The sequence below is a fragment of the Aphelocoma coerulescens genome, assembly GCF_041296385.1.
Source record: "Aphelocoma coerulescens isolate FSJ_1873_10779 chromosome Z unlocalized genomic scaffold, UR_Acoe_1.0 ChrZ, whole genome shotgun sequence".
NCBI classification, from domain to species: domain Eukaryota; kingdom Metazoa; phylum Chordata; class Aves; order Passeriformes; family Corvidae; genus Aphelocoma; species Aphelocoma coerulescens.
In genome coordinates this window covers 42,466,505-42,491,240 of record NW_027184085.1, presented here as the reverse complement: position 1 = coordinate 42,491,240, position 24,736 = coordinate 42,466,505, and the positions used below count along the sequence as shown (strand labels likewise).

The window sequence follows — 24,736 nt, the reverse complement described above, 5'->3', positions numbered from 1 at the left end:
AGGACAAGAAGCAATGGGTGGAAACTGAAGCACAGGAAGTTCCACCTGAACATGAAAACTTTACTGTGCAGGTGACTGCACATTGGAACAGGTTGCCCAGAGAAGTTGTGGACCTTCTCTAATTGGAGAGATCCAAGAACTGTCTGTCTAGACACTATCCCACGCCATGTACTCTGGGATGGCCTAGCTTGAGCAGGGATGTTGGACCCGATGGCCTGCCAATCTGACCGATTCTGAGAGTCAGTGATTCTGCGATCTTCCCAGGGTAGCCTCGCTCCCTGACGAAACTCGCCACAGAGAGTGGCGGGATGCCAGCGGGACGGCCGCGCACGGAGCCCACGGCCGCCGCTCCTCCGCAGGCCGCGGCGGGAGCCGGGGCCGCGCCGGCCGCAGGGGGCGCTCTGTGCGCGGCCGGGCCCGCCCCTGGCGCGCGCGGGCGGGGAGGCGGAAGCGGCGGCGCGGCCATGGCGGCGGCGGGCGTGGGGCAGCAGTGGGTGCTGGTGGAGATGGTCCAGGCCTTCTACGAGGTGCGGCCGGGCAGGCGCCCCGAGCGTGGCGGGGCGGCGGGAGGGCGGCTCGGGGCGCAGGGAGAGGGGACGTATCGCCGGGGCTGCCCTGGGGGCGGTGGCGGCGGGCGGCGCTGGGTGAATCGGGAGCTGGGTGCGGGTCAGTGCCGCGGGGATCGGGCTGCACTGGCCGAATCGTGAATATGTGTGAGTGCAGCACGGCTGTATGTTGAAAATATAGACGCATGTATTTTTTCTCCAAGTCTGTAAAGCGACATTTAAGGCATGTAGCAGGGCATTAAGCCTTAAGGTTCACAGTATTTTGCTGGGGTCAGGGTTTGTAACTTATAAGTGTCGTTTGCCAAGGAGGAACGGCGTTTAAGTGTTTAGGCTTGAGTTCCCTCCTGAAGAAGATCAGCTGTGAATGTTTGCACCCGGTCTTTGTTTCGTGATGTTAAAAAGGATGTCCTGATGATAGGCAGTGTTTTTGTGTCCCTTCCTTTGGCAAAGGATGGTAACTTTTTAAGCATGTATGCAAGGTTTGCCGTCCAAATACAGAAGTGCTCAGCTAGTGAAGCAGGTAGCACGCTCTAGTGCACTGAATCCAGGATAATTGAAGGCACTAAAAAGCACAGGGACCTCAGTGGGAGTATACGGTATGTTCTTTAGATGTCATGTCATACAAGTCATGCATGTATTTGTAATATGTTTGTGTCTTAGTACGTATCATAAACTGAAAAGTACTCTGTAACAGGTAACATTTGTTATTTGCCGCTTGATATGCCATAGGATTTTTTCACTGGTTTTAAAAGCTTGTGTCCAACTTACTTTAGTTCCTGGATGTGTGGTAAGTTCAGCTTTGATGGCAGGTCAGATACCACCAAAAATGTTGATGTGTGGAAGCAATTCCCCTGACAACTGCGCTTGTTTGTGTGCACTTTGAGTCTTTTGAAAATAATAGACAGGAGCCTTTCCAAAACGGAATAACTGGACTCATCATTAATACTAGTTGTCCAGTGCTGATGTCATAACTCCATATCTACTTCTACCTAGCTGTGCTGCCACAGCAAACTGATTTTAACCCTCCGAGTGCCAAAGAGGCTAACTTTAACTTGGGTCAACTCTTGTGTTCTGGTTTGCTTTGTGTATTCCCACACATTGTGTCCACACGAGTAAAAGACACAAGGATAAAACTACTTGAGGTGACTCAGTTGGTTTATAACTGATCAAAGTGCCTGTAAACCTGACAGAAGCTGACTATGAGAACAGAATTGGCTTTCTTTGTAAATACTAGCTGTCCCTGCTGGTGGACTGTAAGTTATAAAAATGGAGGGTTGAAGTATTGGTGACACAGACCTTCAGGCTCTCAGGATACTTCTGCTTGTTTTGAAAGCCTTCTGTCTTCGTGGGTGCTGACTGGTGCAACCTGTATGACTTACCTGCCTTTACTTGCAGTATTCAAATTATGTGTGGAACTGAAATCAGTTATCAGTTTAGAACAGGCCTTGTTTATGAACAAGACTAAATCCATTCAATCTCAAGTTAACAGCTACAAGTAGTAGCTGCAAAATATTCCACTTTCACATAGTTGTAATTTTAACTGATTTAGAAATAGATCAGCTGATGATCAGCTTTAAGTTTTTTTCTGAGTGTGCTTGTAGGAACAAAACGGTTGTGTTGTGTCACACACTTCAAATAGAATTCTCTTTAGAATAATTTTTGTACTTCTGTTTTCAGGCTCCTGCTTACCATCTCATTTTAGAAGGAATTCTAATACTATGGATAATCAGACTTCTTTTCTCCAAGACATACAAGCTTCAAGAGCGATCTGATCTAACACTTAAGGTATGGTGAAAAACATATTTCTCTTTAGAGAAATAGTTCATAGCAATTGATGCATTTGGCTGTTGAACCACTGCTGCATTATAAATGGTTCTGCTTTTTTTCTTTAAATTCAAAGGGTTAGCTTACTTTGGCCTCAGGAACTGCTTGTTGCTTAAACATGTGAGTTTGTGCTTTTAAAGTTGCACTGTTTGAGACTCTGAGAAATAAGAAAACTGATGTGACAGTGACTGTTAAGCTATGAAAAGCTGGCATTAGCTCTACTCAATGGAGGGCTTCATTTTAAAAATGAAAGCTGCATTAAAAACACCCACCAAGCAAAATGAACTGTAAGATTGTGTCCGGTGGGAAAATGGTCAATCTGTATATGTGGTGTCTATAAGTAATAACTCTGAGAATTTACAGTGGGTTCCACAAAAATTGTGGTTTAGCAGAAGTTTTCTTCTTTTGCAATGTCATTGTCCTGAGAAAAGAAAAAAAAAGCCATACTTGTGAAGACTGGCATATCTTCCTGACTTCTGGCTGTAGACTATCAGAAATGAGTGGTTTGTTTTGAAGGTGTCCCTGGATTAGTTTATTTGAGCTTCAGAGTATGGATATCCCTTATAAATAGAATAAAATACTGAAATTTCTTCATGGTACTAAAGAAAGTTGGTGAAAGAGATTTATGGGTATTTGTAATGGGTATATGTAATTCCTTTTTCATGTGCTTGCATGCTTTTTGATCTTATTCTCACTAAGGGTGCACATTAAGGATGCATGCTTAGTGTAATTCATCAGTGGACAGGATGCAAGGACTGTAGGCAGAAGTCTATAAACGTCAGCAAAACTGCAGTCAGTGTCCTCATTTGGGGAGCACTTATTAAACAAGGTTAGAACACTAGGGAACATTTCAGCAGGTTTTTATTGAGACAAGCCAGCATGGCTTCACAGAGGGCAAGTCCTGCCTGACCAGCCTAGTAGCCTTCTGTGATGGAGTGACTGCATCAGTGGACAAGGGAAGGGCTACCGATGTAATTTATCTGGACTTGTGTAAAGCCTTTGACATGGTCCCCTCCTCAACATCCTTCTCTCTAAATTGGAGAGAAATGGATGTGATGGGTGGACTGCTAGGTAGATAAGAAAGTGGCTGAATGGTCTCACCCAAAGTGTAGTGGCCATTGTCTCTGCATCCCAATGGACACAGTGACAGGTGGTGTCCCTCTGGGATCTGTACTAGGATCAGTGTTATTTGATATCTTAATTAATGGTTTGAATGATGGGATCAAGTGCATCCTCAGCAGATTTGCAGATGACACCAAGCTGAGTGCTGTGGCTGACACACCTGGGGGAACAAGATAGAAAAGTGGATCCATGGGAATCTTACGAGGTTTAACAACAGCAAGTGCAAGGTGCCGCACCTGGGTAAGAGCAACCTTCGGTATCAGCACAGGCTGGGGGATGAGCAGATGGAGAGCAGCCCTGGGGAGAAGGCCTTGGGGGTGCTGGTGGGTGAGAGGCTGGACATGACCCAGCCATGGGCACTCACAGCCCAGAGAGCCAAATGTGTCCTGGGCTGCATCCAAAGCAGTGTGGGCAGCAGGGGAGGGAGGGGATTCTGCCCCTCTGCTCTGCTCTGGTGAGACCCCACCTGGAACACTGCATCCAGCTCTGGGGTCCCAGCACAGGAAGGACAGGGACCTGTTGGAGTGAGTCCAGAGGAGGGATACCAAGATGATCAGAGTGATGGAGCACCTCTCCTATGAGAAAAGGCTGATTAGCCTGAAAAAGAGAGGGCTTCGGGGTGACCTAAGTGCAGACTTCTGGTACCTGAAGGAAGCCTACAAGAAAGATGAAGGGAGACTATTTACGAGAGCATGTAGTGACAGGACAAGAGGCAATGGCTTCAAAGTGGCGGGTTTAGATTAGATACTGGGAAGGAATTCTTTACTGTGAGCTTGGTGAGGCACTGCCACATATTGCCCAAAGAAATTTTGGATGCCCTATCTGTGGACATGTTTAAAGCCAGACTGCATGGTGCTCTGAGCAACCTGGTCTAGTGGAAGTTGTCCCTGCCAGTGGCAGGGATATTGGAATTAGATGGACTTTGTCCCTTCCAACCCAAATGCTTCTGTGACTGGAGGCAGGAAGTGAACTAAGCAGGAATCGATGGCCAGTTCAGTTTTGTGCTTGGAAGAGTTTGAATTGATCTTGGGATACTCAAAGTTTGCTATCGGTGATAAGAATACAGAGAGGGAATGAATGTGAAGGGAGCTCCAGTGCAGTGAAACACTTAGTGTTCATGTCATCTAGGAAGACATGCCGCAGCCTAAGTATTTTAGAGGATACTTTTTTTTTGTTTTAAAGAGTCATTCTCTCTGCAGTCAAAGGCAGGAAAAGGCTCTTTGCAACTCTTTGGTAATTGGTGACCGAAAAAAGATGAAACCTGTCTTTTCCTTACAAAATAAGAAATTCACTTATGTATCTCTATGTGCATCTTGGATTTTATCATGCAACTGCAGGTCATTATCTTCATTCAGGACTGACAATTTTGCTGAAGCTGAGGTATTTAAGAAAGTTCTTAGACAAATCTGTAATAGTGCTATGTGGGGAAGAAAATTGTTCTGTGTCTTTTCAGCTGGGGACAGTAAACAATTGGGAGATTGGCACATGTAGCCAGTCTGCTACAGCTCAATGAAAGCAAGGGTTTAGAAGGGTGTCAGGAGCAAAAACATGTGGAAGTGGCTTAGGCTTAAATAACCTTACTTTTGCAGGATGACAGTATTAAAATTCACTGGACAGCAGTTAACAGACCTTCTGAAAAACAGAAGCATGCATATACGTTATTACTCTGATACTTCTGTTAAGAATTATACAAACTTTACTGGCGTTAAAAGGTGAAAAGGAATGTGAATACTGGCAAAACTGCAGAGTGGTCAAGAATTACCTTGAATATAGGTAGACTAGATACATTCATATTGCAAGTTACAGAAGCAAAAAGTTACACAGTGCTGTGAGCTGTATTGAAACAAAGGGTTTGACTGTTAAAGACACCATAGGCTTGTTACCTTTATCTTGATGGTGAAAAAAAAGCATGATTGAATGCTCTTTGTTCTGATCCTGTGTTCAAGTTGGCTAGCCATGAAGGAGGTGCAAGTTAGAGTAGCTGACTGTATCATTGACCTTTGAAGACGGAAGTAGTGGTTGCTTTAGGAAGAACTGTATTTGGAAGGGAATGTTTTGTCTACAGATAGTTCACTGAAAGTAAGCATAACCACAGCAGTGAAGTTACAGTGTGAATACATCTTCTACAATTGGAGGAATTAAGCAAACTGATACATCAGAGTCATGGAATGATTCAATTTCTCTTTCTACAGTGTAGATAATTCTTGTGAAGAGAGCTCATGTATTTGTGTAGGGGGATAGCTGTGAACACACAGAGACATGCCTTCTCCTTAAACTTCACTAAAAATCTGCACATAATTGACACTAGTCTGTGTTGTGGATTAACCCCAGTAGGCAGCTGAACATTGCACAGCTGCTCACAAAGCAAAGGAAGAGTAAAACCAAGAAAACTTGCAAGTGAATATAAAATTACTTAATAAGCAAAGGAAAGTGGAAGAAGACAGAAAACAAGACAAGTGATGTGAAGGTGGTCACTCACCACCTCCCATGGATGGACCAGTATCAGACCAAGCAAAAGGTGACTAAATTCCTTAAAACCGCTGTTCTCCCTTTTATTGCTGTGTGACATCGTATGGTACGAAATCTGTGTTCGGTTAGTTCAAGCCTGGTTGTGTCCCTTCCCAATCTCTCAGGCGTCCACCCGTCTATTCACTGTTAATGAAGAATACAATTACTGCACAGCCACCTTAGAGATCTGTTAGGACAAGTCCGTCCGGGGAATGAGAAGCAGATGATACATTGTGCAACCTAGTGCACTTAGGAGTCATGCTTCTAAAACAGTGAAGAAATCCACCCTGAAGGTGGCTTCTAGGTTCAGTCAAATGTGTAGCAAGAGTACTACGAAATCCAGTGCAGAAATCACCTTTCAACTGACTGACTCTTACGCTTTGGTAACAGTGTTTGTGCGTATTCCTACTGGTTCTTCTAGAAAATAGTGTCTCCCAAATCATTAACTAAAAAGGTGGAGTGCTTCTCTGATACTGTAAGTTCCTGATAGTTTGACATTTTAGAAAATGTAAATAAGTCTGTTGCCAAACACGATGCTAAATCATAGATTCTTATGGGCTTTCACACAAAGCAAAATCTATAGAAAGTGACAATGAGGACTGGAGTGGGCTGTGGAAGTTTACGCGGCAGCCTTTAGCTATATGTGAAAGGAAGGTACCTTGCAGGTCTATTTGTATTTTACTGTGCAGTAAATGGTAGTGATACCGAGCTTTTCTCTCACAATCTGTGAACTACTATTAAGAGTCGCATCTTACCATTTCCAAATGGGAGGAATAGTTTTTTCCTTTGATTTTAGAATTTCCACTGCAGTAGTAGCATGGGACACATTTTATTTGACTGATACTAGTCAGGAGGCTGGAAAGTTCATATTGGAGACAAATGTTTAATGTGTGGCTGAGAAATACATAGATCTTGAGAGCTCTATTTTGCAGGAACTGCATTCATAGACCAATCAGATATTCTTCTATAGGGAATGGCAGAGGTAGTCTGTTCTTGTAAAGGTTTTCAATAATTCTGAGCCAAGACTGCCTAGGTAGGTAAAATTTCTCTTATGTATGAGCATACGTACATACATTGAAAGAGAGAAATTTCTAACTGGTGTGCCCATTATTTGTGCCAATTTATCCCATTATGTTACAGGAGTCTAGAAATACTGTGAAATTAAAGACTTGTTATTTGAGGACCAGTAAATAAAAAATTTTATTAATCTTTTGATATTAATGCAGAATATGCATGTATGACATCGTTTCAGAACACTACTGCTAGCTAAGAACTGTCTTCATGAGCAAAATTGCTCATTGTTTTCTTAAGAACCTGGGTAAACAAGGCAACTTTTTAAATAATTTTGGTTGAATGTGTTTACAGCCAAGTATTTTCCTTACCCAAGGTACATGGCAATTAAAAAGCAAAATCCACAACAGAATGCAACCACCCAAAACCACTGTATATGTATGTGTGGGTATCTGTGTATATTTAGATAAATAGATTTAGGATGTTTTTTTGTATAAATATGCACAAACGAATGCAAGATTCTGCTACAGGTAGGGTTAGGCTTCAGAGAGCCAGAAAGTTCAGAGTCCAAGGGATACTGGGGCTGGAAAAGTCATGCTGGACATCCATGGAGATGGGGACTTCGGCCTCAGCACCAAACTTCCATTACTGTTTGGGTTAGGGCTCAGAGTGCCAGAAAGCCTAAAGCTAAATGTATAAAAATGTATGTATATTATAATTTATAAAATATACTTAAAAGCATTTTATAGATTATATTTTCATGTTCATTTTGTATTAGCCATAAAATATATACTTTTTATAATGTTATTTATATTTTATTTATTGCTTATATAAACTAAAAACAATATAAAAAAATTATGAAAGGGCAAGAGGAAAAGTTGAGGGATGAGTTCACTTACATTACAGTCCAAGAGACAGAAACAGAAGGGTTGGAGTTAATTCTTTTCATCAAGTGGATGTTTTCAGTGCAGTGAACTAATGAGAAGTAAGCAAATAACTACATATGGAGAATGTTACAGTGTGAATTAAAAATTTGGTTTCTTTTTATGTTTGAAAATTAACTTTTTTGTTGACATTGGTGTGAAATTTGATCTGTTTAGGAGGCAGAAGATAAAAGTACTTTGATGTTGAGTCACTGCATGAGAGTCTGCTTTGGCCTCGTCCTTTTGTTCAGAGGCAGATGGTTGTGTTTGCCCTGAACAGTCAGCAGGACAGGCCAGGGTACTGAGGTATTTGGTGAATGGAAGAAGGGAAGGATTTACATTGTCCCATCTGCAGTGGTGGGTGGCTGGTTTAGGCTGAGATTGGTATTCATTTTAATCATCAATGTCCCCAGTCCCCTCCTCTGCTAGGAACTGGTGGAAACAGAATACATGAGATGTGAATACGCAAATGTTTGTCTATGTCCATCAAAAACCAGAATGCTATGTAATGGACGAGGAGAATGAATGTGAGCTAGAATTAATTAAATGGTGTTGTTTGAAATGATGATTAGACTTCTTCTGTATGTTCTAAGTTGTGTTAAGAGAAAAATCAGGATGTTGCCATGTCTCATCTGTGACTTGTAACCTATGCTGTTAGTTTTGTGTGCAGCAAAAATTTAAAGGGAAGAGTGAAAACTTCTTAGAAATTAGTATGAATGGGGGATAGAAACACTAATTATGAGTTGCTCATAGATCTCAACTGCACTTGGACTGTGCTAGTTTATTGTAATTACAGTGTGCATCTATAAATACTATTTTTCTTACTGCTAAACTCCTTGACAAAAGTATTTTAATTGATCTTGTATCATTTGTTGCTAAGCTGCTAAGCTTTGATGATATTTTGTACACTTAGCTAAAAAATTTAGACTTTAATGAAAAAGTTAAGTACATGCTTACACAGTTTTAATTCTGCTTTCTTTGAGGAAAAGGAGTTTCATATTGCGTGCTCTGCTCTAAGGCTGTTCAAATGTTCTGTGTTCAGGTCTCAAACAGAGGAAACACCATGCTTCCTAAGTCCTTCCCTCTAAGGCATTTGATGTCAAATAAAGCTTTTCTTACTTATCCTTCCATAACTGACAGGCTGCACCACTTCTCACCTGAATTATTTTGCTGCCTAATTAAAACAAAACCCAACAACCCTCCCCCACAAAAACCCCAAACCAAAATGAAACACAATGAAAAACTTCATCAGTCATCTACCCTGTGCTCCAAAATGAATGTAAAGCTTTTGATTCTAGATACACTACCCGTTAAGGATTTTGGGCCTTTCAACAACTACTGTCGGAGCAGAATGAAGGCTGCATGAGAATGCATCCTGCTTTATGATTGTCAGAACTCTTTGAACTCTTGTGGAAAGGTATAAGACACTACTGGGCAACTGCAACTCAGGATGTGGTTTCCCAATAGCATCAGCTGGTCTTGGTTGTGATTGGGACTCTTGTGGGTTCTAGTTGAGATTTATATCCCATCCTGCTTTTGCTGAGTTAGTTTTCATCTGGATCTGAGTAACGCTTTTGTCTGGTTTTGTAACTGCTTCTGCCAGCACAAGGAACAGGAATGTGTGGCTGGGAGAGGACTGCACAGCAGCAGCTGCTGGCTTGCAGTGCAGTAGATCAGCACCCTTAGTGTAAAATTATGTCTTTGATTTTTAATTTTCCCCCCAGATAGTAATATGGGATAGAGATGCACACTAGTGTTGTGAGATGAGGATGGAATTTTCTCTCTCTCTTGGGCTGTGGTTGTGGTTCTACTCTGAGATTAACCTGAACTTAGGTACTACTTTGAAAATGAATGTGCACTCAGTATTCCTCCATAGTTAGGTGCAGGATATGTTGTTTAGTAGTTGTTGTTACCTATTCTTGAGCATTGACAGTTTTTCTTGAGTATGTCCTTCTCACATATGTGTTACTTTGCTAAGTATTTTAATGCCACTGTTGTTGAAACAGCAGTGTTGAAGACTTGAGAATGTAAATTGAGGCAATCTGTATTAAATTTTTATGTAATTCATGTTCAATTACATAAACTGTAGAGGAGAATTTTTATATTTAACAGGTTGAATGAAACAGTATTGATTAAAATTTGGCGGGGACATCACGTTAGTAACTCATCTCTTGATTATCATACAAGATCTTTAATACACGGACACATCTGTTCCATGTTTCTTTATATCTTCTTCCCTTTCAGATTTCATGATTCTGAGCCTCTCATTTAAAGATCCCGAGATAATATAAATTCTAAGTGTCTCAGAAAGGTGACATGTACTAGGATACATGATTTCTCATTCGATTGTTATCAACTCTTTATTAGTGCATAATGTATTTTCTAGGGGAATTCCCTCTCAAACAGTATTTCTTTTCTCCTCATCAGGAAAAAGAAGAGTTGATTGAAGAATGGCAGCCGGAGCCTCTCGTACCTCCTGTGCCAAAAGATCACCCAGCTCTCAATTACAACATTGTTTCAGGGTAAATGTACCTAAAACAAATTCTGTTTCTTATTTCGACTCAAATACTTGATATCTGTACTTTTAAGCATATTGCTCATTAAGCCTTTCCATATCATTGAAACCTTTCAAAAATGAATTGCATTTTTAGAGAGCTGGTCTGAATTTACCTATGAAGAGGTCTTGGTTTTGTAACATTGTCAAGAGCATGCTACTAAGAAAATCTTTCTTACTTTAAATGCTGTCGTTAATTTTTTTTTTCAATATTGGGGGTGAGAGAAGGAATGTTGTATCTTTGCCTTCATTATGGTTCTGTATTGCTTGGTATTAATTTGTTTCATTTTTTCTGAAAACATGGACTTAGACCTCCAAAAGTGGATACCACTCTCTTACGTCATCACAAATGACTTTAAAGAAACTTATTTTGTGTGTAGCCACTTGGCACTTTGTTGTGGTTTAACCCCAGCCAGCAGCCAAGCCCCATGCAGCCACTCACTCCCCCATCAGTGGGACTGGAGAGAGAATTGGAAGGGTCATGGGTTGAGATGAAGACAATTTTATAGGGAAAGCAAAAACCATGCAAACAAGCAAAGCTATCAAGGAATTCATTCACCACTTCCCGTGGGCAGGCAGGTGTTCAGCTTCCCCAGGAGAGCAGGGCCCCATCACATGCAACAGTTACTTGGGGACAGAAATGACACCGCTCCATATGTGCCCTCCTTCTTCCTCTTCCTTATATCCTGAGCATGATGCCGTATGGTCTGGACCCTTTGGTCACTCGGGGCCACCTGTCCTGACTGTGTCTCCTCCCAACCTTCCATGCACCTTCAACTTCCTTGCCAGCATGGCAGTGCAAAAAGTAGAACAGGCCTTGGCTCTGTGTAAGCCCTGCTCAGCAATAACAAAAACGTCTTTATGTTATCAATCCTGTGTTCAGCACAAATCTAAAACACAGCCCCGTACCAGCCACTGTGAAGAAAATTGACTCTACCCCAAACTCAGCACACATTTCATGAAAAGTTGATTTTTTTTGGACAATCAGAATTGGAAATGCTGGATGGTAAATCTGTTTTGTGAGGAGATTTATGGCTCAATGTTACTTTCTTGTGTGTTACAAGCCTTTTAAAATGTCTGATGATTTAGGCAAGAATCACAGTATTTCAGAAATTGCTCTGAAGCTTCTTTTCACAAGCTTCAGATTTGCGCGTCAGTAACTTTTACCATGTAAGCATTCATAATACCCTTCTATTGACACTAATAATTTGAAATAATTTAGTGACAGTACAATCATTTGCTGTCATAGTGAGCTCTATTCTGATGGTTCCACTACCACAGAAAAGTCTGCCATATAAATGTGATGCCTGTTTTAATTAACTGTGATGTGAACAATTCTTCTGTTATTTTTCAGAATTTTGAAACAAGCAATACTATGGAATTAAAAGAAGTGTTGGATGTTTAAAACAAATATATCTTTTAGAGTGATTCAGAAAATGTTTAAATCATTCGAACTTTCCAGTGCTTACAGTTAGGAAATGTTTTGTGACAGAACGTTAATATGTTGTGGCTATTAAACTCGATAGTGGCTGTGGGGAAAACTTGACATTTGTCTTGTAACATTTAAGCTGCCGACTGGTGACTTCCCCACAAGTTGCTCAACAGCTGTAGACTGTAACTTTGACTATAAAGTTAAAACATGTTTCAGGATTAATACAGGAAGAAAAATGTCTGCATCCTGATTTCAGCTCAAGAGCATTTCCCCTTTTTAACCAGCATTTTAGGGAGACCGTATTTATTGAGGTAGTCTTCTTTCAGTTATTTTCATGTCTATTGTGAGTGGTGATTTACAAAAATCGTAATCATAAACTGACCTGGATTTGAAGGAACCTTTAAAGGTTATCTCATTTCAACCATTGCCATTTGGACACCTTCCATTAGACCAGGTTGCTCCAAGTCCCATCTTGCCTGGTCTTGAAGACTTTCAGGGATGGAGCATCCACAGCTTCTTTGGACAAGCTGTGCCTCACCACCCTCACTTATATTGGTAATACTGTGTGTTTACAGCAGTATGTGGGGATTATAAAAGTTCATAACCACTACAGAAAAACTAAGTATTTCAGTAAAAATTTTGACTCGCTGTGTATGAGGCAGATTTCCTCCTCCCTCAGTAGGCCGTGCAGTTTGTGCCCTGTGTTCGTATTCTTCTTTCTTCATAATCAAGTAACATTGCCAAATGATAAGGAAAGCCAAAATCACAGAGACATGTCCTAACCAAAAAAGTGATCCATCTTGAACCTATGCTGAGGAAGGTACCCACAGCAGCTTTCACAGTCCAGAAATTAGTTACTTCTTGTAGTAGCCTTTCTGTGAACTAATCTATGCAGGATAGCTTAGTTGTACAAGATCTCACTCAGAAAATGTAAATCTATTTCCTAAAACAGTACATCTGCAAAATTTTCATGCTAATTCTTGTTCTGCTTTAAAATGTCACATCATTAGTACCTTCTTAACTTTATTTTCTTTTGTGACTGATTTTTTTCAATGTATGAAACACTTATGGGAGAGGCCCAAGAACAGTGGGCATACTTTCAGTCCTTGAAAGACAATTTCTGAAGGATCTGCTTGCAAGTTCTTTGAATATAACTTGAAATTATATTTTTATTTATTTATTTAAGCTGGATCACTCAGTATCTCATAACTGTTGTTCCTAACCATGGTACCTAATGAGCTGTTACACTAAGGGAAGGGAGATACATGAAAAGATAAAAAAAATCAAATGTTTCAGTGTTTTCCTTTTGCAAAGACTTACTGGTTTTTTGTTGAAAGGCAGGGTTTATGATGCAATCAGCATCCATGTTTTGGTGATAATTATTCGCTGAAATAACCTTTTCCGTTTATATTTTCTAAATAATCACTATTGTTTCTTTAGAAGTTTGTGTAAAATTCTGATTGCAAAGTGTGGCCAAGTTTTCATGAGGGCTGCAGTTTTATGAGGGCCAAGTTGTTGGTGAACATTAGTGTGTTTTCTAGGTTTGAGAGGTGAAGCTGTCCATGAGGCAAATTGTTGTAAATTGACCAGGTTTGCTAGTATGCTGGGAATATACTGAATCTCAAGTTAGTGACAAAATGCGTAAATTTAGGTCTTCTCTGGTGAATATCTGTGAAACTAAATAGTTAGTTCACTTAGTAGGACATCCAGACTTTGGTACAGCTCATTGATTAGCTGGATAGAACAGATCCAGGCATATTTTTAATGGCAGTCAGTTCCCCAAGACAGTTTGCTGCACATTTCTATAATGCTACTCTGGTGCAGAAGATGCACTGCAGTAATGCAGGACAGCTCCTTTGTGGGGACAGGTTCAGCATTCAAAAGACACACATGCACTGTGTTAGTAGAAAGCTTTCCAAAGCTGTTTAGTAAACTTTTGCAATTGCTTAGTTGAAGGAACATGTGCTCAATTTTTTCAAGTGAACAGATAAAATGTGAAATCATGGAGTTTTTTAAAGTGAAGTTCAGGCAGTTCAGTGTTTTCTCTTAACTTGAGTGAATAGCTTGGACTTAAAAAGTTTATTTGCTTTGCACACCAAATGTACCCATTGAAATATTGTCAGCCACCAGATTTGGAACAGCTGTGCACAGGCATTTGACATTTGAGCAGCCCTGTTTAATTTTGATGGAGAAAATTGCTCAGTGCTAGTTTTCCACATGGGAAAGCTTGTGGAAATTACTGTGTCTGAGGAATAGCATAGGATCTCAATTGTAGTATTTGACAGCAGATACAGAAATGGACAGACATAGGGTTTTGTATTTGGCTTAGATTTGAGACTCTTACGCTCCAAGTGATTAACTGAAACTTTGGAATTTGTTGTATTGATGTGTACAGTTGCCAAAACAGGTTTGCTTATAGAACAGACATGATGCTTGTATTTAAAAGGATAATATTTTACTTATCTCCAATTTTTTTGTTTTTGTTTACCTGAATCGTAATATTTTAGGCCAGAAATTTTTTTTGCCCTTTTATTCATATATATTATGCTCTTGTTCGTTTGCTAAGAGTGTGCATTTTCACACTTTCTCTGTTTTCTGGTTACATAAATTACTCAAACCATTACAGATTAAACTCAATTGAAAACTTGAGGTGATAGCTGATACAATAGTTTTGTCCACTTACAGCTAGTACCTATATTTCAATAGCCCTATCAGTACAAGATAGGTATTCTGGGGTTACTTTATGACAAAAACATTGATTTTGAATTAATTTTTCTCTTGGAAGTAAGAACAATGAAGTTTCCTTTTTATTTTTAGTATTTCTTCTTGAAAATAGATATCACTTTGCTTTTAACGGGGAAACTTTATTTATCTCTTCAGGGGTCATCTTTCCATGAATTAAGTTTTCAACAAGGATCATTAAATATCTCAAGAAACTATTTGCAGTTTCTTTATTAAATTACGGGAATATAGGTTTTGTTGAGTACAGTACAGTATATTTGTGACTTGACAGTGAACTTAAATACTTACTGGCAGCTGCAATGGAAGAAGTAGAAAGAGGGAATCTTGAAAAACCTGTGTGCCTTCTGTTGTTGAAAACCAGAACTCCTGTATGGTTTAGCTGTTTATGAAAATGACAATTGTTCATTCATAACAATAGGTCTGTAATTTTTTTCAGTCCTCCCACCCATATAATCACTGTTAATGGCAAGGAATGTATAAACTTTGCATCATTTAACTTCCTTGGACTTTTGAATAATGAAAAGGTTAAGGTGAGTTCTTCCAGTTATTCTATTTGTGTGATATTCCTTTTATATTTTATCTATTATCTTGGCATGAAGAATAGCTACAGAAAGCATGAACTTCATCAATAACACATTGAAAAGTAGGAACGAAGATTATAAACCTTGTAATGCTGTGCTATTCAAATTTGTATTTTTACTAAAGTTTAATCTGGTGTACTTACTGCATGCCTAGTTGGTTATCAAGTTAGATTAGTATTCAACATCCTTAAGTATTAGAATAAAATGAAGGATGCTTAAACACTTGTCTAAAGTAGCTTTGAGGTGAAATTACTTCATAGAATTCAGTACATTATTATACTTTCTGTGAAGCAGGTTATGCTACGATACAAAAACTGATCTGTGTACATTAGTGTAGAATTGTCAGTGTGAAGTGTATAGAAGAGAGAGCTAATGCAGGAATATTTCACATAATTCTTCCCTATTGAAGAGTGCAGCCCAGGCTTCTCTGAAGAAATACGGTGTTGGCACTTGTGGACCCAGAGGATTCTATGGAACTTTTGGTGAGTAACTTTCTTTGATCTGCCTTTAAAGGTGCTCAGACTAGTTTGGTAAGCCAGCCAAAATAATGCAATATGTAAGCAAAAAGTTATTTCTGTTGCTCTGAAGAACAGTTATCCTCTAACGCATATTTCACTGTAGTTATTGGGGATTGGTAGTGTTTATTGCTCCTAGCTTTGTTTCTTATTATTTTATCTGTTTTCTTACTCTTTCTAATCCTGGTCTTGGAGGAGAATTGAAAAGTTTATAATCTGTTTTAGTTCTGGTAACCATAGTAGAAAGAGAAAATAAACCTATTAGAATTTAATAATACATGGTGACTGTGAGTGTAAATGCAAGTGTGAATTACACTTTCTAAGGGGACCACAAGGGGGCAGTCTGATTTCTGTGATAACGATTATTAGCTACATTTCTCTAATGCTGTAGTCAGAATGAAGTTTTCCACTGTTGATAACTTCAGTGTTGTAATTGAGAGACTTTATGACCTGAGCAGGTGTTACTAAGGTAAGGGGCTTTTAAAATTCTTCTTAAGAAGTGGTAAGTTGTTAAATATCAGGCTCTGGAAATAGTTCTTTACAGGCATTTATACTTTGAAATATTGCATATAAACCGAAGAGTTATACATGAATAGCTGCATAGTTACAAGCTAAAACCATCAACTAATTTTGTGAACTTTCCAGTCTCTTCCCAGAGATGATGGAATTCTGAGGGTGTCTATACTCAAATTATTTCATAGAGTTAGCTTCCTGTAGCCTTGACTTGAATTCAAGACAAACTTGAGCTTTTCTTAGTTAATCAAACTAGTCCTATAAGTGATAACTAGTTGCTATACCTAATTTGATTTGATAGAGGTCCATCTATCAGAACAGGTCTGAGTCTTGATACCAGTCTTAGAGATTGTTCATTACCTTGGAACCATAATTTGTTTCTAAGGAATGTACTGGTAGCCCACTGATTAGTACAGAGAGAGCTTATAGGAAGTTGGATTTCCCCACTGATCACCGTTCAGCAGTGGTCTGTTGGAATTCATACAGACTTCTTCCCCTCTCTTCCAAAACACTGAAGTGCTCGAAAAAACTTGTGGAATAATAATAACCTTTTGAATCCAAGCTGATTTTAAATTTTGTGAAGTCTTTCACTTTGTTTCAAGTGATTGCTTGAAACAGGTTAAATTTGTTTTTTTCTGGTAAGTGAGAGATTCTTCAGATTGTTTCCTGTCCTCTTTGGAGGACTAATCCTAATGTGTAAACTATAGCTTTTGCTATTCATTGGCCCCTGAATTTATTGCATAAGTGCTCCATTTCACAAGGCAAGGAATCTAATCTGTGGCATTGCTACTTGACATCACTAGAGAAGAAGTGATGTTATACTTGCCCATTTGAGGTATCATCTTTTACACACAAAGTAATGGAGGCTACATTTTAAATGGTAGACAAACACCTGCTCTACTTGTTCAATCTGAAATTATCTTCCCATTTTCACCTAACTTTAAACATTTGAGTGTGGCATCTGTGAGAAGAAACACTTTTTGCATCACTGTGTGCCTCAAACTTTTCACGCAATTTTTCACTTGTTGTTACTTCAGTAAATGGGTCATCTTCTGTGCAGAACTATACAGTTTCCTCTTACATTCCTATGTATAATTTAACTGATGGTTGTTGATTGTTACTGCTCAGTTTTATCCCCTCTTAGAAGCTGATATCAGTATTAGAAATCTCTATTTGAAATGTAGATATTGTGTTATAATTTATTTTGAATGGAGACTTGGTTCTTCATATCTATGCCACTTTGAAGGTAATTAATAGATTTAGTGAGTCCTTTTTAAGACATTTTTACTTTGTGTTGTAATCCTGAAAAATGTATCCGTGCCTTTATCCTATAATGAGCATGAAATACTTGTATATTTACACATACCTGAATACTTGTGGGTATTTTCTCCATAACTCTCATTTCTTCTGTTTTTGACTTCCATGTGAGCATATGCTAGGCACTAAACAGGCCTTTCATAATAGTTATTAACAATTAGCTTTATTAATTTTTCATAATTGCATAGAAAGCTGTTCCAGTCTTGTCTTCCTCTGTGCAAATGTACTCCAGGTGGTGGTTGCAGTTTGCAGTTAAGCTAGGTTAATCCAAGTGGTGTAACGAGACTAAAGTGAATCATTGCAATAGAGGAGAGTCAGGTAGTATTTGGATTTTATCACAATGAAACCTTAATATTGCCTTAACACTTTTTAACCTCATGGTTTTGAACTTACGTGTTCTTGCCCTTGGCAAAATTTACTTAGGCTTGCAAAACTTTTTTCCATAGCACAAAGTTGAATATATTTGTTAGCTGCCCTTGCTATAAATACTTGTTTTGCCCACTGTTTTTCACCTAGACCTTGCTTAGTGTAATGGTAGTTGTTGCTGAATAAAGCTCAGTGAGAAGGGTGCAAGTTCCGATTTTGAACAATGATGGTCTTGTCACCTTTTTCAGTTCAATTGTGTAAGTGGTTTCCTCATTTGGTATCAATAGCTGACTGCTCAAAAATAGTAATTCAGTCCTTATTGCCCCTAATTTGTTATTCTCTACAGGGCTTCAGAAAGAAACATTTTGGACTAAATGTTGTTTATATTGCATGTTTTAAATGCTATGTGGCCAGTCTATTTTTAAATTTTTTTGTTATTGCTGATCTTTGTTGGGCTTTTCATTCAATGTATCAAGGTCATCCTATCTGTTTGGAAGCCTGATTGAAGACTGTTTATTGATCCTGAAGTCCATGTAGCAAGAAAATTACACAAAGATTCTGGAAGTCAACTATTTACAATCTCAATCAAGAAAGTAGATGAGATAATTCCAGTCAGTATCTTTCCTTCTGAAGGCTCTGGAGAGGAATGGATACTCTATATGTCCCTGAATGTTTGGTATATCTAGTGCAGCTGGATAAAAATGACAGGGTGCAAAAGAAAACTTCCAAATCATGAATGATTAACTGTTTTCATTTAAAAGCAGTGGGAAAACCAATTCCTTTCTGATCTACTTTTTTTACCTGATGCCCAGGTAAACATTAGGAAAGGACTGTTGAAGCTTTATATTTTGCAGGCTATAGATAAAATTCCTCTTTACTGTGATTGGGAGGCTGTCGTTTGAATAAATACCCTTTGCTTTTATTAATAAATACATCAGATGGCTGTGTTCTTTTGGGGAAAGATTAAGCTAGATATATTTAATATGGCAAAATTGTGATTTTTACGATACCCTTTCTCTCTGCACCCTTTCTGTTGGTGTCTGGTCAGAAAAAGCAACACTGACATAACCACGCCCCACAGATTATTGGAAGAATCTCTACATATAACTAATGTTGCTTTATTTGATTTTAGTTTCAATGAACTTCAGTAATTGCAAAAAAATAACACTTGGCCAGTGGTAGTCTTTCAAGTCACACAGTAATGATCTCTATTTGCCTTTTAATCTTATTTATTTCCAGGTGATAACAGGCATAATTCTCTGACTATTGCTAGCAGAAGCAGACAGTGGCAATAGAGTTAGACAATCAAAATAACTGTTTGTCTGATATAGGTTATTTTGCTTAGGTGGAATCCTTAGTGCTGTGGTTACCTTTTTGCAGCAACAATCCACTCCCCATGTGGTATTACAGTTTTTAATATTTTGATTTTTGACATTGGTTACTTTGACCTAATTGGCTTGGGATATGCTGTGTGTGTGATTGGGTCAATATATCTTAAGTGTGAATAATCTCTGGCTTGGAGGTGCGACCTTTTCAATGGGCTAAATTGTGTTCAGGAGATCGTTTGTGACTTGCAGTCTGACGAGCAATTTTCTGTTATAATGATAGCTGTGCTTATGTAGTGCAAACATCAGCTTGGAAGAACTGACAGTCTGCCAACAGACCTCATTAATTTCTATAAATCACATAATTTGTTTCCTGACTGTAGTAACTGTGCTCTCTAGTCACAGTCCAAGAAGGCTGCATCATTTGTGGTCTAATCACAAGTAGATTTTAACAACTTTTGCATAAGAACATTAGAGAAACATGTTGCATAAATATTTTCAGATCTGTCAAAACTTGTGGTTGGTGACTTGTCCATTTAAGTGAAGCTGGATTGGCTGCAACTGGGTTTTGGAAAGTTACTTGTTTTAATTCTTGTCCTACAAATAAATGTTCTCTCTTCTTCAATTGGATGATTTCTAAAATAATGATAGTCTTTTTGATATTAAAAAAAGCTAGCTATCTAAGACATTTTTGATTTTTCTCTCAAATAGATGTGCACTTAGAATTAGAAGAACGGCTAGCAAAATTCATGAGGACAGAGGAAGCTATTATATACTCATATGGATTTGCAACAATTGCCAGTGCTATCCCTGCATATTCAAAGAGAGGGGACATTGTGTTTGTGTAAGTACTGTTTTCTACTTGGGAAATTCCAGATTAAATAGTTTTCCTTTCAATTCTTTTTTTTCAAGATGGCTAATCATATTGTTGAACATTTAAAAATACTGCTAGTTTTGATGAACGATTATGTAGTACAAAGTTCAAATATTTTTTCTTTGCCAAATACTACAAATCAGTTACTTCTTTCTTGATGAAAGCATAGACATGGGCACTCAGCTGCAAAAAAAGCAAAATAGTGCATTCAAACACTAAGGTAATTCTAATACCTAATTTTCTTCTTAATAAACTATATAGTAATACTTGCTTTTCTCCTGTTTACTGCTGGCTTCTCACCTTTCTTCCAGGGCAGTTGTTCCCCTCATGCCTATTTGCATTGGTTTAGTTGGATAAATATTGGTACATAATAAAGTAACAGAAGAATTGCTGTGCAGGATCAAATAAAGGATTTGGCAGGCCCAGTATCTGGTCCTTGAGAATAGCCAGTCATGTTTTGTGTCGGGATGATTCAAGAATTGGGAGAAACAATGTAACAATACTCAATTTACAGAGCCAAAGAAGGGTTTGGATTTAGGAAAAGTTGATGGATTTTTCTTAAATCTTCTGATTCTTTTAGTACTTTAGATAAGTACTTTAATATCCACAGTGTTTCTTTGACATGCAAATGGCTGACTTGAACATTTTATGAAAAATATGAAGAAATACCTGTTTCAAATACAATACGTACTAATTTCTATGGATGCATTTGACAGGGATTTTCCCCATGCATTTTCCCCATGGAAGTAGGGAGTGAGTGTCAGTGTGGGACTCAGCTGACTGCTATGGTTAAACTACAACACAGTGATACTTTTGTATTTGTCTGCCAAAATCTCTCTTCGGTGCTCTCTTTTCTAAGTGTAAGGCTTGCAACCTATTTGACCTCTTTACAGAAGTTCTTTCATGAATTTAATCATGTTTTTTGGTTGTCTTTGATTATCTTCTGGATCAGCATTTTTGAGACAAATGACCAGGATTGTGCACACTACTCAAGGATGCCAGTGTACCCTGGATTTAGTTATCTCATACTGTTTCACCTTCTCATTGACAAAAGATCTCACTGTATTTGAAAGCAGCTTGGTTGAAATTACTGCATTTAGTATGTGCAGGTTTGCTTTAGCTGCCACTTTTACAAGATTAGTTGGCCTAAGGAGCTGTGAAATTGCATAGCCCATCATAGCTGGAAATTTGCTGTTCCAACACTTAAAAATGGGAGGATTGTTCTTTGGACATGGAGATACAATTTCTCAAAGGATATTAAGATGGAGGTTTTGAGTATTTGGAGGACTACAGAAAATGTAACAGGCGCATCTTTGTGCTTTTTTTCTAAGACCCAGAGCAAATGGAGTGAGAGGTTTCTGGGATGATTACTGTGGTATTGTACCTACTCCATGGAATGCTGTGCTCAAACTGCTGTCACATACAAACAAAAGGATGAGTGTAGATTTCAAGACAAAATCTGCTTACTTGCTTTTAGTGTCTGTAATACACATAAAATTGAGAAGCTTTGAAATGAATTTTCAAAATGTAAATAAAATATACAGTGCTTTAAAACATCTGGTTTTGTCTACAGCTAAGTACAAATATCTGCTCAAAAGAAAGACAGTTCTAATAGCCAGCTTTCTTTGAATAATTGCACCATGTTTAACAAACTTAGAAGGGTTTGCTGTATTTACAGAGATGAAGCTGCCTGCTTTGCTATTCAGAAGGGATTACAAGCATCTCGTAGTAACATCAAGTTATTTAAGCATAATGATATGGCTGACCTTGAACGACTGTTGAAAGAACAAGAGACTGAAGATCAAAAGGTACCATTCCTTTGAAGAAATATTTGTACTCTTTTGTGCCACCTCCCCCACTTTTTTTTTACTGAGTCATGTAATTGAATGGATGCAGTGCTCAAAGGCAGTTACTTGGTTTTCATAACTCTCTGTTGAGCAGTTAATGTTGCTTATTTAATTAAGATAATTTTGCATTTGTTGTCTTAACCCCTAGAACTGAGCTCATCGGCATTAGTAGCAGGGGAATATCTTTACAGGCAGATGACTGAAGTGAGATAATGTTTTTCTTTTCTTTAAATACTATTACAGAGCTTTATTTTTGGATCTCTGAGAAATTTATATAACTGTATTTACCTAATAAATCATGCAAGTTAATTATCACTTTGAATGCCACACTATGAAATCAGCACAAAAATGGCTAGTCCTTTATAGAATCAATATGGTTGATTTTTTTTCTTAGTCTTTCCCTATCATGCATTCAACTCTTAAGATGTTCTCTCTCTTGAAAAATTTGAATCAGTTTGATGGCTTGCTTCTCATTCTGACAGTAATGCAAAAGGATGCCCAAAAGCAGTTACTAGGATCAGGATCAGAGAGTACAGATAAGTTATTAAATTAGTTTTAAAATAATTAACTGAGTAGCTATCATGATTGTATGGTTTGTTTGCAGATGTTGTGATAAGACAGAAAAAGTAGAGTAGATAAATTGTCAATCAGCTTAACATCAGTGTACATGAGTAATGGATCTTATTATTAGCAAATTTATGGATAACATACTAGTTAACATGCCTCATGGAAGATACATACTGTCAGATAATCTTTACATGTGTTTTTAGATGTGGTTTTCAGACTAATTTGTGTAACACATTTGGTTTGTTAGAGCAGAGTGCTTTGAATTAGCTAAAGTTTCTTACTGTAATCAGCTGAATGTGAGCATAAAGTTGGTGGGCAAGAGCTTAATATAGGCCATGTGTGTATAACTAAGACGTACTGACTAGAAAAGGGTAGGTCATATCATTAGAGTTGGTAAAGCCTGTAGAGCAAGACTGTGACTAGTTTGGTACCTACCACACAGAAAAGTCAAATAGATGTTTCTGAGTCTTTTTACAAGAACTGAAAAATGAAAGAAGTGTGACTAAATATCCTTATTCAGAAAACAGCAATAAGATTCAAATTAAATAACAGAGGAATGGCATTTTAAAACAGCGAAACTGAAATTATACCAATTGAAATTTAGCAGAAACAAGTGAGAGAGATTTTAATGGTCTGTACTGTATCCAGAGATCAGACAAGGACTTTGTAATGTGAGTGTTATGAATACTTTTGCATTGTGTTTTACAAAGATAGTACTTGTAAGAAGTTTGTGTTGCATTGTGAATCCTGGTGCTCGAAACACTTGTTGAAAAGTCTTCTAAATGCTTAGACTAATGAGGAGTATAACAGAGACCAAGATTTGTAGTATTTGTTCTGTAGTTACATTGGTTATATTTTATTCATAAAGTTCAAATGGATTGGTGTAATTTGTTGCAAAACACTGTGTCTTAAATCATATGTAGAAGTCAAAAGCTTTGAAATTATTACAAAATAAATAAAAGACAAGTAGCCCAGTGAGGCATTTCAACTTTTGTTAAAGACGAAAAATAAGTTTAAACTTAAGTAACAGCTTATTTGAAAAAGAGGCCATTCCCTTCAAAAAAATATTCCCTATCAAAAAAAAATTTAGAGCTTTGCTTGTTTAGTAACACTTGAAATAAACTAAAACCATATCTTTTCCTGAAGAATCCTCGAAAGGCCCGTGTAACTCGAAGGTTTATTGTAGTGGAAGGATTGTATATGAACACAGGTGACATTTGCCCTCTTCCAGAGTTGGTAAGTGGTTTTAGTTTGCGTTTTGAACTGCATATGAAAGCATGTGTCTAATGAAATAATAGTGTTGTGTAATTAAGCCTACATAGAAAAGTTCTGCGTGCAGTTTTTTTGTTTACCTTCCTGCTTTCTCACATGTTCATGAAATGGTGATTCCAGATCTTAACCTTGTTTTGAAACTTCTGATTAGGATTCTGAAGCTATTGAGACTTAGAATGAATATCTGACTGTGGTCTTAGTTTTTATCCTGTAAAATATACTATATTTTCAGCTACACTGTATGATACTAGATCGTTAAGCTAGGTTATCTCTAAAAAAAAGAAAAATAAAGTTTCAAAGAAACCTTGATACAAATGTCAGAAATAATGACTCCAAGGAAGACATTTGCTGTTCAGCATAAAGTGACTTTTTGTGCAGGCTCTACTCTTGTAGATGGTGGAAGAAATGGTGTGGAAATGCATCGTCTTGAAAGTACTTGAGAACCTATTAAAAAAAAGGGATTTTTTTATATATGAACATTTGTGAAACTTGTTCTTGTATTACATGGAGGAATAATTTTGAAGGCTGTTAAAATGTCTGAATTCTAGAACAGACTTTTATGCAGTATTCAGAATACTGTCCTTGACTTTCTTTACCTTATCTCTCCCATGCATTTTGTCACCAAATTCTGACATGTATTTTATAAAATTTTCTTTGTTTTAGATAAAATTGAAGTATAAATACAAAGTTAGAATATTTTTGGAGGAGAGCCTTTCCTTTGGAGTCCTTGGAGAACATGGAAGAGGAATTACTGAACACTTTGGAATAAATGTATGTACTTTTTTGTTGTGAATGGGAGATTTGTACAGAAGCACGTTGTGCAATTGTTTTCTAATACCTGTGGCATTAACAGATAGTTTTTTAGTGTACAGTAGAC

At 38.0% G+C, this 24,736-nt stretch overlaps 1 protein-coding gene across 1 annotated transcript in view; it reads left to right on the top strand.

Moving 5' to 3' along the window:
• Positions 1-451: 451 nt before the first annotated feature.
• The window catches only part of SPTLC1 (serine palmitoyltransferase long chain base subunit 1), a 34,551-nt gene continuing 10,266 nt past the window's right edge, over positions 452-24,736 (top strand). Inside the window, exons 1-9 of the mRNA XM_069001581.1 lie at positions 452-527; positions 2,244-2,351; positions 10,382-10,476; positions 15,119-15,212; positions 15,673-15,745; positions 20,011-20,143; positions 21,852-21,981; positions 23,734-23,823; positions 24,523-24,630. Coding sequence (XP_068857682.1) covers positions 465-527; positions 2,244-2,351; positions 10,382-10,476; positions 15,119-15,212; positions 15,673-15,745; positions 20,011-20,143; positions 21,852-21,981; positions 23,734-23,823; positions 24,523-24,630 — 894 coding nt within the window. The 5' untranslated portion in view covers positions 452-464. The remainder of the gene's footprint in view (positions 528-2,243; positions 2,352-10,381; positions 10,477-15,118; positions 15,213-15,672; positions 15,746-20,010; positions 20,144-21,851; positions 21,982-23,733; positions 23,824-24,522; positions 24,631-24,736) is intronic.